Below are 17354 nucleotides of genomic sequence, written 5' to 3'. Positions count from 1 at the left end.
TATTTTTTGTACAGAAGCAACTGAAAGGAGTTGAATTTTTAGGTCCAATTCCTAAAAGCTGCTCAATTCAAGCAGGAACGTTTCCCTACATCAACCCCTAGTGAGTTTGTGGAGGTCACATGCACCTTGGCACCTCAGTAATTTGCAGGACCTGACCTCTTGCTTGAGAATTGGTGAGTAAAAAGCTCTCAATATTGAGAAGCATCTCCATGACAAGACCAAAAATACTATCTGAATATCTGAGACACGATACAATGGAAAATGGGTGACAGCGTAACTGCTTTTTGGGAAGATGCTCTGTGATGCACGTGTGCTTTCCTAACCCTGCAGTTATCCATTGATGTACTGACTAGCATGCGTATGTTGCTTTCAATTTTAGATCAGCTTTGATGGACTGTTTAACCTTTTCCTCTAAAACAGCAGCCAGTAACCTTTTTGGGACAGCAAGCAGGAATGATCTAGCTCATGTCATGATGGGCTAGCATTAGGACCCGGCTGCTTCTGCTTCTTGCTGCCACTTAGCCACTGCCCAGCAGTGGCCTGACACGAATGAAAACCCCTGCTGCTAAACCCTCAGCTGCCTGGCTGGGGCACAGAAAAAAAAACCCTGCTGCCAAAGCCCCTTTGGGTGCATGGGTCAGATCCAATGACTCCATGGACCACTTTCAGCCCACAGACTGTAAGCTGCCAACCCCTGCTCTAAAATTAAAAAAATGGAAATTAAATGGAAAGATTGTAATGTGATAGTAAAGCTAAAGGTCACAGGCAGTATATAAAAATAAATAAATAAAGAACTACAAAGTTATGGGCCTAGAGTAAAAGAAGAGCTCACACTGCATATATATATTATTTCCATGAATTTTGCTGTGTTCCTATATACTGCATGCAGTATTTTCTAGTCTTTTTTTCTTCTTAAACAGACACCATATCATTCAGCATACCAAAATCCTTCAAACATAGGATGAACTCAAATTTTCAAACTCACAATTTCCAAAAAAATGAAAAATCAAATGAAGAGTACACTTACAAGAATACAACTTATTTGGTACATACAGGGCTTCTGTATTTACTTGAATTTTTTTTTCCAAGGGGCCTTCATATCAAATAAGATTCTAAACAGTGCACCCTATATATCTGAAGGAATACAGTCTATGCAGAGAAGCTACTTTAAGATTTCTGCAGAAATCTTAAAAAGAATATCATCAGCCTAAAGATGACATTCGCATATGCATACTATTTTTATACCTAACCCCAAGGATCATTGTAACAGAAAGGAATCACAGGAATAATGCATCTCTCCATTGCTTGTTTGTTTACACTGCATTTGGCTGCACTTTGTCAGTCTGCTGATGGTACATCGGGCCCTGCAAGAAACTGTTTGCTGGTAACAACTGCAGCAAAGCTGAATACAAATAGGTTCCAAACAGCAAATATGTGCCAAGAGAAAGGGAAAGCAGCACTTGCATTGATGCTGATCTCAGGTCCTTCCCAAGACAATGATAAAGTAATAAGAGAATGAAAGGCCAAATTTGGAATATTTCCAATCATCCCCTCTCTAAAATCTGCACATCATTTAAAAGGCTACTTTATGAGGAAGTCCAAATAACCTAATATAAAAACATAATGCTATTCTCCATTCCCTGCCTGTTTTAATTTTAAACTTAAATGATTCCTTGATGTGCTTTTCTGGTGTTTTACAAGTTTGGAAACCCATGAGGCAACCAATAACATAAGAATTCAAGGACATAAGCATAACCAAAAGGAAATTCAGTCTGGTCTTGAAGCTGCACTGAAGTGACAGCTGAGTATTCTCCTGGCACGGGGAGGAGAGGAATCCTCGAGTGCTACAAAGCAAGGGGTCAGTTCACTACCATCGTCTGCTAGGTGCCCAAAACTGGACACAGTACTCCAGATGTGGCCTCACCAGTGCTGAATAGATGCGAATAATCACTTCCCTTGAGCTTCTGGCAACACTCCTGCCAATGTCCCAGTATGCTGTCAGTCATCTTGGCAACAAGGGCACAGTGTTGGCTATATTCAACTTATTGCCCACTGTAACCCCCAGGTCCTTTTCTGCAGAGCTGCTGCTTAGCCAGTAGGTCCCCAGCCTGTACTGGTGCATGGGATTGTTTTGTCCTAAGTGCAGGACTTTGCACTTGTCCTTGTTGAACTGCATGAGATTTTTTTTGGCCCAATCCCCCAATTTGTCTCTCTGAATCCTAGCCCTACAAGCATATTTACTACTCCCCTCAGCTTGTTGTCATCTACAAACTTGCTGAGGGTGAGCTCCATGCCATCTTCCAGGTTGTTGATGAAGATATTGAACAAAACTGGCCCCAGGACTGACCCATGGGGCACTGCACCTGAAACCGACTAACAACTACACATTAAGCCATTGATTACTACCCTCTGAGCCCGATGCAGTTTTCTATCCACCTTACAATCCATTCATCCAGCCTGTACTTCCTTAGCTTGCCTGCAAGAATGTTATGGGAGACATCACCCTTGTTGCGCTCTTCTCTGACCCTAACCCAGAGATGCTCAAGAAGTCTACCCCCAGTTTCATACCGGAGCTCTGAGCATTCATATGGCTCTTTTACATAAAGTGCAACTCCTCCTCCTCTTCTTCCTTGCCTGTCCTTCCTGAACAGTTTTTACCCATCCATGACAGTGTTCCAATCATGCGAGCTCCCACCAAGTCTCTGTTATTCCAATCACATCATAGTTCCGGGACTGTGCGAGGACTTCCAATTCTTCCTGCTTGTTTCCCAGACTCCATGCATTCGTGTACAGACACCTGAGGTAACTGGTTTATTGCCCCAATTTTTCAGGAAGAATGAGAACACCTCTCCCCTGTTGCCCCTTTCTACTTGCTCCAGGTCACCGACTTCCTCACTAACCTCAGGGCTTTGGACTCCATTCCCCGGTGAACCTAGTTTAAAGCCCTTCTTACTAGGTCAGTGAGCCTTTCTGCAAAGATGCTCTTCCCTCTCCATCAGGTGGATTTTGTCTCTTCCTAGTAATCCTTATTCTTGGAACATTATCCTGTGGTCAAAGAAGCCAGCCCTGCTGGCAACTCCACCTGTGCGGCCAGGCATTGATCTGCAGGACGCACCCCGATCCTACTCGGTCCCTTTCCCTTGACTGGAAGGATCAAAGAGAACACCACCCGAGACCCTGTCCCCTTCACACTGGCACCCAGAGCCCTATAGTCACTTTTGATCTGCTCAGAATCTCCCATGGCAGTATCATTGGTGCCCACATGGATAAGCAGCATGGGGTAGTAGTCAGAGGGCTGGGTGAGTCTCAGTAATCCCTCCGTGACACCTTGGATCCGGGCAAGCAACAGACTTCAAGACAACAGGTCAGGTCGGCAGATGGATCCCTCTGTACCCTGCAGAAAGGAGTCTCCAACCACCACCACCTGTCACTTCTTGGTGGCAGTCATCTCAATCCTTCCCACCCTGGGAAGGCCTGGCCTGTCCTCCTCCATTAATGGAACATGCTCCTCAACCTCTGTTTCTAGGGCTCCATATCTATTCTCCAGGCAAACTGCTGCAGGTGGAGATGAAGATTTCTGCTTCCTGCCAGAGGTCACAAGCTTCCAGCTTCCACCTTCCTGGGAGTCCATGTCCTCTCCTTTCTCTAGCGTTACCTCTGGCAGTTCTTCCCCCACAGTCCCAGAGGTCTCTTCCAGCATCAAATCGATGAACTCATGGTGGAGGATGCTCCAGAGCCTCATCACCTCTTCCTGTAGCTCTCTTGCCTGTTTCCTGAGAGAGACCACCAGGAGGCACCACTCACATCACAGGCACCCTGCCAACCTAGCTATCACTGGAAGGAACCTGCAAGCTGCAGTCCCCATAGTGCCAAACCTGGACCTCAGTGGAAGCCTTGATGATGCATGGTTCTGTCTGGATAGAAACCTCACAGGTGCAAGAAGAAGTAGTGGCTGTGGTTCTGGCACTCCAACAGCCTCCAGCCATTTCCCTGAGTCTCTTAATCTGCCTCCTCTCTCTTACTGCCCTTCTTCTAAGCCCACCTTTCTTAGCAAACTCACCTGAAAGCTGGCCTGTTTACTGTTGCTTGGCCCCAATGCGTTCCTTTTTCCCTCCTTCCTCACACCAAGCTGAAAGGCTCTCCCCTCAAAGGGAGGGACAGGGACATGCAACTGGCCTGCAAACTGACCAGCGAGCTGCCTACAAACTGCTTGCCCTGTTTCCTGTTTGCTAGCCCTTCTTGCATCAAAGGGGTAAAATAATGGCAGAAGGCCCCACATAGGTCATGAAGCAATGTCTTCACCCCTAGGATCAATTTAGGCACACAGACACACTTATGATATCCATTAGGATTACAGTACCCAGTAAAATCACTGAAGTCACTACAGCATGGAGCACAATCACATAGGAGCTCACCAAGATTCTTCTTGTAGGTTTGCCCCCCAGTTTTAACTACTAATACCTGAAGCCCTGCAAGAAGATAGTAAAGTCTACTTGAAACGAGCAATGTTCACATACCTGTAGTGCCAAGGAACAGCAGGACCATGATCCAGTAGGCCCAAAACAGGATGAGTGCAAGGAAAGTCCAGAACGGCTGGAAGACTAGCAGCGGCAGGTGGATGAAGACCTTGCCAGCCACGTGGAACAAGGCAATGGTGAGAGCTACTCGCTTGCGCATGACTATCATTATCAAGAACAGGATAACCTGGGGGAAAGAAGTTTCTATTTGACATGTCAGGTGACAAAAAAAATAGCCCATCTGCTAGTGACTGATGCAGGATCCTCAAACAGAAAACAATCAACTTCCAGCACAGCATAATTTGCCATCCTAACTACCAGCCAATGAGACCAAAATTTAAAATCTTTTATCATTCGAATTAGGAGGTAAATTAAGTACAATACAGATCGTATGTTTAAAAATTATTGACCTTTTAACCGCTTTTCAAATTGAACAAAACTCCAAACCAAACTCTGTTCAATTAAACCATGCAATCCCAGACAAAAATCACAAAAATGTAACTAATGTCACCATTTACCCTATCTTTTTATATTGAACCTAATGGACTTCTGAGGTAAGTTTATTAACAACTGATACCATGTTGTGGAGCATATGCTGCGTTCAACAGCTGCACAGGTATTTCCCACTAGACTTGTTAGGATTGTTATTTTAACCATATATTTGTGCAGCATTCTGAGATGAGGTAAGCTCAATATCAAAAACATCAATATCAAATGATTGTGATGTTACTAGAAGGATGTGGATGGGAACAGAGCAGCAAACAATTTCATGAAATAAACAGTAAACAAGAGTCTTTAAGCAGGTATAGTTACGGTGCATGCAGGCCCTGAAGAATTCTAATCAACTAAACTCAAGCAAAGAAGTATCATCTCCATTAAGTTCCTTTAGTGAAAATCTTCCAAATGAAAGTAAACATACAGATTCAGGGTCCCATATGGCAGCTGCTCTATGCTTGGAAGTCCTATTTGGCCTCTGAGAATGATCCCGAGCAGCTGCAGGTTCAGGCCCTACAATACTCTCTCCCTCCTGACACCAAAAAAAAATAGGTCTTCCAGAAGAGCGTACTGGTAGAAAGCATGCAACAGAAAAGGATGTTGATTCAGAGGTATTTTTCATGCTTCATGCACATAATGCAAGGCATCTGAAAAATAATAGCAAGAGGCAATACTTTGTACACTTTAGTTGTTAACAAAGCACTTACTGTGAAGACCGTAGCTGAAATGGCATAGACCAGGAGAGCCTGAAGATTGTCTTTAGCTATTTGAAGCTCATCAGCTGTGAGGGTTTCACTGATGGATGTTTTTTGCTGAGCATACAGCCACCAGAGTACGCCTGTGCCACCTATATTTCAAAGCAAAAAGGGACAACAGGATATGTGATGTGCACACACAAAAGCTGAAATCAAGATAAATCCAGTTTTTATTTTGAGTCCAGCTTGATAGAAAATACTCGTGTCCACTGAAGTTACTTCGTGAGGAAACATTTTGGAGGCTGGAGTGGTGTTGGGCTTCCAATCTGCCTCCTAGTTGCATAAGAACTTTTCCTGGCCTGTGCAAGCCCCTGCTAAGTCTATTTAGGTCCTTGTGGTGCCTTGGATCAGTACTCTATTTCATGTGGTTTAAGAAGAACAGAGGAGGGCACTGAATGTGTGAGGTCTGGCAAAACCAGATACTGCTGCCATCTGCAGGACTAGAGAAAAAAAGGGAGAAGGGAAGGACAGTAGGAAGAGATTTCGTGGTGTGATAAGGGGGTGGGGGGGAATTAGGAAGAAAGCAGGTGTAAGAATTGAGTGAAGGAGGCTTAAAGAGACACAAGAGGAATAAAGAAATAGCAGTAAGTGAAAGGGCAAACACCTCTCAAGAGACAACTGACACCAAGGAAAGAGGAAAGGGAACAACTGACAGCAGAGAAAGGGAGTAAATCCACAATGCCAGAAATAGTAGCTTAGCTCAACTGCAGATGTGCCTCTACCTCAAGAAGAACCGATTTGGAAATTGGAAATGCAGTACTGACAGAGAAGGAGCTAGAATGGCTCACTTGAGATAGAAAACAAAACTAAAAAATGAAAGACCAAAATGAAGACACGGTGAAGAGAGGGAAGTGACATATCAAAATCAGCTTCCACGGTGAAATTCTGAACCCAGGAAAGCCACCAGCACAACTCTTATCGACTTGAAAACAACCATCTAATACAAACCGAACTGTACGTTTCACACATGACACTTTATTTGGTGTGCATACACTGCATGACTTCCCAGTATATAAAGAATAGGTGAGAGTGGGACAGATTATTTTGTTCTTTCAAAAATCATCAGTTATGAAATTTCTGAATAGCATACAACTCAAGAATCTAGTTTTACTGTCTCCTTTCTGATCACATCCATCACCAATGATCAAAAGAGCTAAGTATTTTGAAGATATTTTTACTGATATACTGAAATTCTTCTAAATTTGCTACATCATGAAATATACAGGTGCTATGTAAAATTATGGCTGTCACATCACAATTCATCCACTCTACTAGAACTTGGTTCTCACAAACAAGGATACCAACAATACTTACCAAGTGATCCCAGAATGACAAGAATTGTTAAGATCCAAACAAGTACTCTTGAAATGTACCTGATTATGACCATCAAAATCATGGACAGCACTGAAGGGAAAAAAAAAAGCAGAGTAATTATTTCAAACAGGAAGACCCATGAAAACAAGCTTTTCCTGGGGAAGAAGTAAAAAGTTCAACTAACTGCACTCCAATGTATTTTTAAAGGAAATATTTATGTCCAAACTTTACTAACTCATTACAAAGCTATACATCAGCTAGCTTCTACACTCCTGTTTTTTCCACTTGCCAATTAAATAAAAAAGAGCATGTGCGCTTTTACAACAGTGCATTACATACAAAACATAATGCATACACACATAGATGTAGTCACACATAGGGAGAGAACAGGACATGACAAGACTGTGAGTTTAACATAAAGAGTTGGGAAATCATTGTACAACTCCTCAACAGTGGAGCAGAATACGCATGCAAACACACATGCCAAACAAGTGCAGATATTATGACAAGTATGTGTATTAAGATGTCATGTTAGCGACAAGGAAAAAATTACTATGTTGTGCTATATTTGCTTTCAAAGGAGGTACTTTAGTGAGTTTTACTGATACAGTTGTATACCCTGTGGGCACAGCCTGCTAAAAAGTCCTCCTTAAATTTCATGGATTAACATGTATGTGTACAGATGACATCTCTAAGTGAAAGTCATTGGGGTCTGCTTCACGAATTAAACATTCTAAACACTCTCATTTTATTTTTTTTTAAATTATTAGAGAATAAAAAGATACTAAAGCAATCATATTTCCATCCTTATTTAACTTAAAAGTGGCCAAAGTAATTTTATGTAAAATTCTGCAGTATATCTATAAAACAAAATCTGGTACTCTAACAAAAGCTCTGCTAATATAGCCGACTTTAAAAAAACAAAACAAAACAAAAAACTCTCTCAATTTTACCACTCAGTACAATGGAACAACCAGTTCAGTGAGTTTCTTTGCAGTTAATGCTAAGAAGTGATTTTGTGGGTTTTTTTTAAATTGACATCTGGTATTCTCTCTTTCTTGCCTGTAGAGACATACTGGCTAGAGACAGTTCTTTCTTGCTGGTAAAGCCTTTGTGGCACCCTGTAGTCAGTCATAATGTCAGAACTGTACTTTTTTTTCTAACCACACACTGTTTGGACAGATGGCAAACAGTAAGATATTTCTTTTTAGATAAAGGGTGCAACACTATAAAAATCAGCTGATCAAGAATGCAATATATTTGGTTGCAGACCATTTAATATTAATGTACAGGGATTGTTTAAAATATCACTTCACTTTGGTGCAATATTAGTGTCATGAATGAGAAAGAAGGGGTAAGAATTGGAAATTTCCTAGCAGTACATATATAAAAGTGACATATATATGTCACTGGAGATTCCCTACTACTCAGTCAAGGCTGGGATTTTCAAAGGAGACTAAGGGATTTTTGTACTTATCTCCAAGCTAAACCAATATGAACTGGACACCTCACTTGCTAAGACTCCTTTGAAAATCCCCACACACAGCCCAGCAAGCTAAACAAAGCACATTGAAAAAACCTAAATCCCAAGTTTATGAAGCTATAAGACCATGTACTGCCTACTCACTCTGTCAAACTCTCTTTTTTCATAGGGTTTTTTAAGAGAGGGTTAGACAAAGAATGGATTACAGAGGGAGGGGACACTATAAAACAGGACCCTACCCCCCCACTGTGGTGTACTTAAATACTGTGGGCAATAGCACACTGAAGGTTGTTCCAAACCCCTGTGCTCTCCACATCAAACAGGGGGAGGGTACCACAACTTCATGTACTACTTTTGAAACAGTTATTCAGCTGTTGAGTAAAAAAACCCCAAAACATTAAAAAAAACAGTTTTCTGAGGGCTTGTTATTGTATGTGTTTTATGCTCATATTGTGGCTAAAGGATGTTAACAGTCTCCTAAATGCAGTACTATGAAATATCTAATAATGAAAAAACAATTACCTAGTGATAACAAGCAAAGTCCCATTATAATCTCTTTGCTGGTCATAACTCCACTAATCAGCCTGTGTAAGACACTACTGTCACTGACAAAGGTGATCAGGGCCTCTGCAAACTTGGCATAGCAGGAAATGTTCACAGGAGCACAGCGATGGAAGAATGGAATAGGTGCACTGGTGACACAAGAAAAAAAAAATCAGAAAAAAAATTACTCCTACTTAATATAAATGCCACATCAACTCACAAATGAAAGGTGATTTGATGCAATGCACTCCACCCTCATAGCAATCATGACCAGGTACTGAGAGATTAATGTTGAGGTGTTGCATAAAATGAGGATGGTCATAATGGGGAGTGATGCAGTTATTACAAGTACCTTTGAAAAGAGGATGGAGTGCATATATTCCAACATGATGTTATCCACCCACCCTCAAAAAACCCACAAAAAAAATCTATGTTCCTATTTCAACTTAAGTATCTGTCATTCAAGTGACATATGGTAAAGCAGATCAAACAATGCCCTTCACTGCCTTTCGAATGGAGCACTGACCTACAGTTGTTGCAGAAGTAACTCAAGAATGAATAATGCAAAAATATACTTTACACTAGAGCACAGCATCACTTACCACAGTTGCCAAACAATAATGATTAATTTTTTATTTTTCCCCCATGCTATACTTGTTTTGGAGATTACTATGATAATGATTACTTACATAGCCTTAGCTAAATAGTTTACTATTACATTCCTTTTTATTAATAAATAAATAAATAAATAAATCAATAAATCAATAAATCACATATTTGAAGTTGCCTGTAATGTTTCATTATCTCCCTTTTGCCCTGAATGGCATTGGAATCATCTCTCCCTTGGCACAGAGGTTTTGTATTATACTTCTCATCTCACTAAAACAGACCCAGGTATGCAATCCACCACACAGTAATACAAGAGAGCAGAAGCTTCAACATTCGTAGGTGATGCTTTCCTAGGGAGAAGCTGCATTCCATGTGCCATAAACTACATCCAGCTGTCAAGGTGGCCTATTTTCTGTTTTAATTATTCTTTTCTACTTTACTTAAGATACTTTTTATTAGCAATATAAGATCGAATGAACAAAATATATCCTTAATATTAAACTGCAATTTTCCTTTAACCATTAGATTCTTTTCTTCTTCTCCATTAGTTTTTACTTTCTTATTTGCAAGATTTCAGTCAAGTGCATCAGCAGGGGATGCAATTCCTTTGGGGTTTGCCAATTTTAGTAAACATCTTCAAGCCAGAGATTTCTTGTACCAAGATACCTTTTATTTTTTAATTGTGAGTTTTTCCAAAATTCTAAACCTCACTTCAGTGTGCAGCAAGAGATTCAGCTGCCTTAGGCATATCCTTCTATGCATTATTTAGGGGAGGAGGGGATGGCATACTAACAACCATGATTGTCTAATTATGCAGTACAGAATTGGAAGGAAATTATGATCACCCTCCATAACTGGATAATTAATAGATCCCAGGCTTTTGTGAAACTGACAGACAATTCTAAATGACATGGTCTTAAGTTTTCTGTCCTAAGTAAATACATTCACAGATGCCCATATTGATACTCTGCCTCCAGTTATGGGTGAAGATAGCAGTTAAGCATAGCAAAATAACAATGTATTTAGTCAGAGCTGTTAAAAATCAAATTAAACCCATAGTAATAGCTTCCCTAGCTAGAAGACAGACCATATATTCTCTCAACCTTTTCATAACATAGAGGCAATTTTGCACTGTATTGGTACAGTGCAGATCTGTGCTAAATATATGCAATGAAATTTGAAAACCTTGACATTAGAGTGTTTTGTTTGCATTTAACTTTTAATTCATGTCAGTGCTGTATTTTTTTTTTTTTTTTACAGAAAGCTAACAAAGTTTCACAGACTTTCACTTAAAAACAGCACCATCATTCTGACATGGTTCAATTTAGTTTCTTAAAACATTTCGGGGAACTCAATTTTTTCCACGCCTTTTTAAAAGATTTCCATGTTGGAGAAAAAAAAAAAATCAATAGAAATAGTTAGCATTAGAAGTATTTCAGCCCAAAATATGTTCTGGAAGAGAAACAGCTACTTTTTGCCTTTTTCACAGGCACTTCTATTTTATCAATGAAAAGTCCACTTGCTGAACAATTAAACTACATATTTAAGTTACCTGCTTGTATATGTAAAAGTTAAATTATAACATGGTTATAATTAATAAAAATGAGGTTAGTATTTACTACAAGCTTTCTTGAATAAATGAGACTCTTGAGAATCCACCATGCGAGATCTGCTGTTATTTCAGTGGTTCTGACTCACTGAATGTGTGATGTACCTTGTTTAATAAAAAATGAAATAATCAATCTATTCAGACTGACCTTAGCCATTTTATATGGCCTCTTGATTACACCTTGAGACATTACATGCCTAAAAGGAATTATTAGCATCTAAGAATAATCTGCTGCTTAATCAGCATCAGCAGAACACATTACATTAGAGGATGATGTTGAATAAATAAGAGCAAAAATACATGACAGATACATTACAATTACAGTTAGGGCCTCATTAAACTACACAAAACTTAAGAAACAATTAAGAGAGCAGTTCTTTGTGAAGAGGGGCTCAAAAAGGGGTGATCTGAAGTCCTTGGGTTCCCCATTATCCCTCATATGCTCATGTATGTAGGGGAGCCTGGGCCAAATAGGAAGAAATTTGTCTCTGCAGCCTGCTCTTATTTTCTCCTCAACTCCATGGAAGCCCTTCTACCACAACTGTGCAGAGCTGGACTCGCTGAAACAGGTGGGGAAAGCTGATTAGGTTTGTCTAGTATTCTATAATCCAAAAAGCCCAAGACAGTAAAACTACTCTCTAGCGAGAGGGAGAGAGTTTGGGAGAAGCAGCTGCTGGATCTGGTAATTGCCAAGTGCACTACTGGGGGCAGCTGTATTGCTCTAGAGGAAAAAGCAATCTGGGCTCATGGTAGAGATGATATCTTTTATCAGACCAACACGATTTTTGCAAAAAAAAATCTTTAATTGCAAGCTTTCGGGCACAAACTACTGGGGGCCAGAAGATAGACAGGGAGATGAAGTGTCACAGTCCCTCAGTGTCTGTAGGTTTGTATTGCAGGGCCTGAGGAACCCCTAACTTCCCAACACACAAAATGAGAAGAACCTACAGGGGTGTCTTCAGTGGTGTTAACCTCATAGCTCCACTGACATCAGTGGAGTTATAAGGGAGTTTACACAAGCTGAGGGTCTGTTTTGGGGAAGCAAACACCAGATTGTTTTCCACCCCAACATTCCTCTTCCTGCAGACCCTATTTTATTAGTCCACCTCCCAGATCATTTTTCCTCCAAAATGCACTAATTCACTCAGAGAACTTAATTAGAACAATACTTAACACAACAAAGTTATTTCAAGTCGAATACTGGGCGTTTTCCCCCCCTGTCCTCTGTAGATGAGTCAGAGTTCAGCATATGCTTTCATTTTATTTTAATTTATTAGCATAAAATAAAAAAAAATCCTTCACTAATGTTATAGCTCTTTCAACAACACTTTTTTGTCAGCAATTTGCACATTATTATAAAATGACATGACACAATATTCCATCTGCCTACTTTCTTATTTAACTAAATCCAATCAAACTGAATGACACAGGAAAGTATGGATAGAAAAGAACATTAAATTCTGGCAAATGTTAAGTCTGACAAGCTCTTTTTAGTATGCATTCTGACACTGCAATTTTTATTTATTGTCGTAGGGCACCTGGTATAGTTAAGCTCAGCGGTAGCAAATACTGATCTGCATGTAAAAAATATTACTGTCAATATTCTAGTTGCAGCTTATCATGAGCATCAACTTTTTTTTAAAAAGTAAGAAATGTGGATATGCTGCTTAAGTAAGCAAAACACAAAACTAGTTTCTAGAACCAAAATTTATGCAACATAACCTATCCAGGACTTTTTCAGTTTTTTCCTTTATAAACATATATGAAGAAAGTTTAGGACGTGATCCTGAAGAAACATAATGCAACTGGGATCTATTGATTAGATAAAACTAAGTTTGGTAACAAGCATCTGGTGCGTCACGCCCCTGCAACTTTCAGCTAAATACACATGGGAAACCCAATCTTGTAAAAGCATGGGAGTAGTATTAACTCAAATCAGTGCAACTATCTGTAATCATCTTTGCGAGACTGGGCCCTGAAAGAGCCTCACATTACAAAATAACTGGAAACTGGCTTTATTTGGAAACATTAAGTACTTCTTTGCTGGATGACAAATTTCCACAAAGCCAAGACTCTCATTTGATACAATTCCTATGAAATTAGGGGGCTGAACTAGATAATTTTGTGAGGTCCCTTCCACCATATATTTAATAAATATAATTAGATAGGATGGCTTTTAGCTGAAATTTTAAGCACTAATGCTAGAGTACCCTGTTTACAAAGCATAACATATTTTCTAACATACGGCAGAAAATTTTCTCCAAAAAATAGTCCCCAGGGGTCTGTGTATTAAGTGGGTCAGCTGATTTTCTGTCTGGGATAGAAGCATCTTGCTTTAATTCATCCTCCACAGTGCAGCAACTGTGGTATTACTATTCAGCTAGTTCTTGTTCTTCACTTCACAGCTGTTAAGGATCATCTCTCCTTTATAACGGTCTTGATGTCCCACTAATCAAGCTAACATTTTTAATGGCAGCTTTGCTATCTACTAGCTGTTTCTGGTCTCTTTCCTCCTATTATACCTCCCTGGAAAGTCTTTAGATCTTTTCCAAGTCATAGATCTGCCCATGGAGACCAGTCTTCAGCAGCAGATATGGTCTCAACTTTAATTATACAGGAAAGGGAGGGTGAATTAGCTAAAGATTAGGTTTTGTCCCTGCTCTGTGTAGCCATAACTCTGGAACAATCTTTTTCCCCTCCTTCATTCTGCCTCTCATAAGCAAGCTGTATATTATATTCTGGAGTATAATGTATGTGAGAAAATACAGCAGTAATGGGCAAACAGGATTATCTCAGTTTTTTTCTAGTTCTCTTCTCTTTCAGGTATTTTATCTAGAATTGAATACTCTGACAATATATAGAATCAGGAAGTGAAACAAACCAGTCTCACTGGCTGAATAAAATGTAAACTAAATCTTATAGATGGCAAAGTTGTCATTTTTGGCACATATCACTTCTCATCCTTAAAGAACTCAAAATACTTTATGAATTGGGTTCAAACAGAATCACTAAATTATAGCCAGGTCTTGGGTGAAGGGTAACAAACAATCTGACACACAGCACAACACCAATGCCAAAAAGCAAATAAAATTGTTAAGGTTTCAACTCTAGTCACACTGCTAAGCAAGAGATTTAAAAAAAAAAAAAGTATTGATAGTGTCTTTTTGAAAGTGACCTTTGTACTAAAAGAAGTAACTTGTTAAAGTAACAGGTGCAAGTGACACTATTCTTTATGAGTTAAATTAAGCTGTTAAAATATAAAAAAAAGAAAAAGAAATAAAATGCAAGCAATTAGTGTAAAGTAGTTAAATTTACCTCTCTGGAACTGGGAGCTTAGGACACAACTCAGAGGCTTTGGGATCTGTAGTGTACTCAGATGGCTGTAGGCCATAGCTACATAAAGTTGATCCTGTTGGTAGAAAAAAAAAAAGTTACTGGTTGGAATATCTAATATTTGTCTTCTCAGCCAACTGCATTAAAAACAGACACTGGCTGTGATTCGCCTTCTATTCCACTTGTTTTGGAACACTAACTCCACTGACCCTACAGTGTTGCAGCAGAGTTGAAATTGGGTAAGAAGATGTCAAATCAAGCCCATTGCATTTCATAGTGTAGCAGACTGGTACCTTGCATCTATGCTTGGGTCTTTGTCCTACTACCTTCAATTATCCAACAAAAATTGCTTAAATTCACCGTCTAGTTTACAATAAAGTGCTAGACTCTCTAAAGTTAATTGCTCCTCCCCCTAGCCTTTCTTTGATCATTCTTCATGCATCAAAATGCATGAAACTATATCCATGATGAAAAGAAAATACTCATTGTTTTTTCAAAAGAAAAACCACATGCACCACAGAGGGAGAGAACTACTGAAGTCAAACACTTCACTGAAGACTGAAATAAGCAAGTTCCCTTGTGTGTTTATCCCATCACACTACAAATACCCAACTGCTCTCCACACACTGGACAGTAAATGACAGGACCAAATCAACCAAGCTCAAATCATGCATAAGCTATTTTTAAACTGTTTATCCAATACCAACTGGGTGTAACAGCTCTGCAACAGACAGAGGCATCTCCCATTAACTTGCAGCTGTGAGAAGGAACAATATGACCAGAGCTTTCTGGGAATACAACTGCTATACCAGATCAGAGCAGTGTGCTGCCTAACTCCACGTCTATCCCTTATGTGCAAAAACACCAGGGGAAGGTTCAGGAAACCCTTTAAAAGAATACCCTGCTCATCTAGAGCAAAGTATTTTCCTACCCCCATGAGCTAATAGCTGCCCTCAGCCCCACTGCATGAAAGTTTCTCTCTCTTATTACTTACTTAATGAGGTTGCAGGCATTCTTACTATCTACATAAATATTTCATTCTTTGAATCCTGCTAAATTCTTGGCCTCAATACCAACCTGTGGTGGAGAGATCTACAACCTAATTATGCCTTTGCTTACTACACATCTCCCTTTTATCAAACCCAACAAGGCTTAAGTTTCTTACTTAAAAAGACAGTCTAGTCCTGGTTTGTGTGGCACAACATATAATTGCTGCATTTAGAATTTTTAGACTTCTCATTTAGCGTTGGCATAGGGGCCAGACTGCTACTGCTGGAGACAAGAGTCCTCTATGTACAAAAAGGCAAGACATATGGCCCCAGCTCTGGGAACTGCATGCTTTTCTGCAGGGTCTGCCCTGGGCGCCAGCTCAGCTTGTTACACCACTGAAGAACATCCCTGAACCATTTAGGAATTGTCGTCATGCCTTTGGTCAATTAATTAGTTACCCCAAGAAAGATGGACCAGATCTGAAGAACTCATAGATTCACAGATGTTAGGGTCGGAAGGGACCTCAATAGATCATCAAGTCCGACCCCCTTCATAGGCAGGAAAGAGTGCTGGGTCTAGATGACCCCAGCTAGATACTCATCTAACCTCCTCTTGAAGACCCCCAGGGTAGGGGAGAGCACCACCTCCCTTGGGAGCCCGTTCCAGACCTTGGCCACTCGAACTGTGAAGAAGTTCTTCCTAATGTCCAATCTAAATCTGCTCTCTGCTAGCTTGTGGCCATTGTTTCTTGTAACCCCCGGGGGCGCCTTGGTGAATAAATACTCACCAATTTCCTTCTGTGCCCCCGTGATGAACTTATAGGCAGCCACAAGGTCGCCTCTCAACCTTCTCTTGCGGAGGCTGAAAAGGTCCAGTTTCTCTAGTCTCTCCTCGTAGGGCTTGGTCTGCAGGCCCTAGACCATACGAGTTGCCCTTCTCTTTTCTGCTAAAAACTCTTTTCCTTGGAAACTCAAACACTAGCTGAATCCCAAAATGTGTGTCCAGAAAACTGTCACCAGGCAGATTTTCTGTCTGGGATGGAAGCATCTTGCTCCAATTCCTCCTCCACAGTGCAGCAGCGGTGGTATTACTATTCAGGCAGCTGAGGGAGTCAGTTGACTTAATGGCTCTTGTTCTTCACTCCACCAGTGTTAAGGATCATCTCTCCTTTTTAATGGTCTTGATGTTCTGCTAATTGAGTTAACCTTTTTAATGGTAACTTCGTTATCTACTAGCTGTTTCTGGTCTCTCTCCTCCTATTACACATCCCTGGAAACTCTTTAGCTCTTTTCCAAATCACAAATTCTCCCATAGGAACTATCTTACTTAAGATTCCTCAGGTTATTTTAATATGAATTCTGTGGCTTAAGCTTTTCAGGAAGAAAAACATCTTTGCAGTTAGCAGGTTACTAAAGAAAGTAAGGGAGCCGAGACAGAAAATTAGGAATCAGGACTCCGTAATTCTATGCCCAGCTCTGTCATTTACAGAAATGATTGTGCCTTGGTTTGGTAGTGCTGACGTGATGTAGCCATGATGGCCCAGGATATATGTGAGAGGCAAAAATTTCTATGGGTGGTATCCCTGATTGGACCAACTGCATGGTTGGACAAGGTCAGGGAGTAAGGGCAGTTTTCAGTTTGGTGAGATGAGTATCACAATATTCTCCAAAAAGCAACAGATACAGTAGTATCTGAGGGCCTTTACC

At 40.2% G+C, this 17354-nt stretch overlaps 1 protein-coding gene across 1 annotated transcript in view; it reads right to left on the bottom strand.

Moving 5' to 3' along the window:
* SLC44A1 (solute carrier family 44 member 1) overlaps positions 1–17354 on the bottom strand; it is a 109219-nt gene that overhangs the window by 21860 nt on the left and 70005 nt on the right. Inside the window, exons 5-9 of the mRNA XM_014596182.3 lie at positions 14641–14734; positions 9087–9256; positions 7082–7171; positions 5720–5859; positions 4518–4704 (exon numbers count right to left, since the gene is read on the bottom strand). Of these exons, the coding sequence (XP_014451668.1) occupies positions 4518–4704; positions 5720–5859; positions 7082–7171; positions 9087–9256; positions 14641–14734 (681 nt within the window). The remainder of the gene's footprint in view (positions 1–4517; positions 4705–5719; positions 5860–7081; positions 7172–9086; positions 9257–14640; positions 14735–17354) is intronic.

The sequence above is a fragment of the Alligator mississippiensis genome, chromosome 3 (assembly GCF_030867095.1).
Source record: "Alligator mississippiensis isolate rAllMis1 chromosome 3, rAllMis1, whole genome shotgun sequence".
In the NCBI taxonomy this organism is placed as follows: domain Eukaryota; kingdom Metazoa; phylum Chordata; order Crocodylia; family Alligatoridae; genus Alligator; species Alligator mississippiensis.
This window is presented reverse-complemented; position numbering and strand designations above follow the sequence as displayed.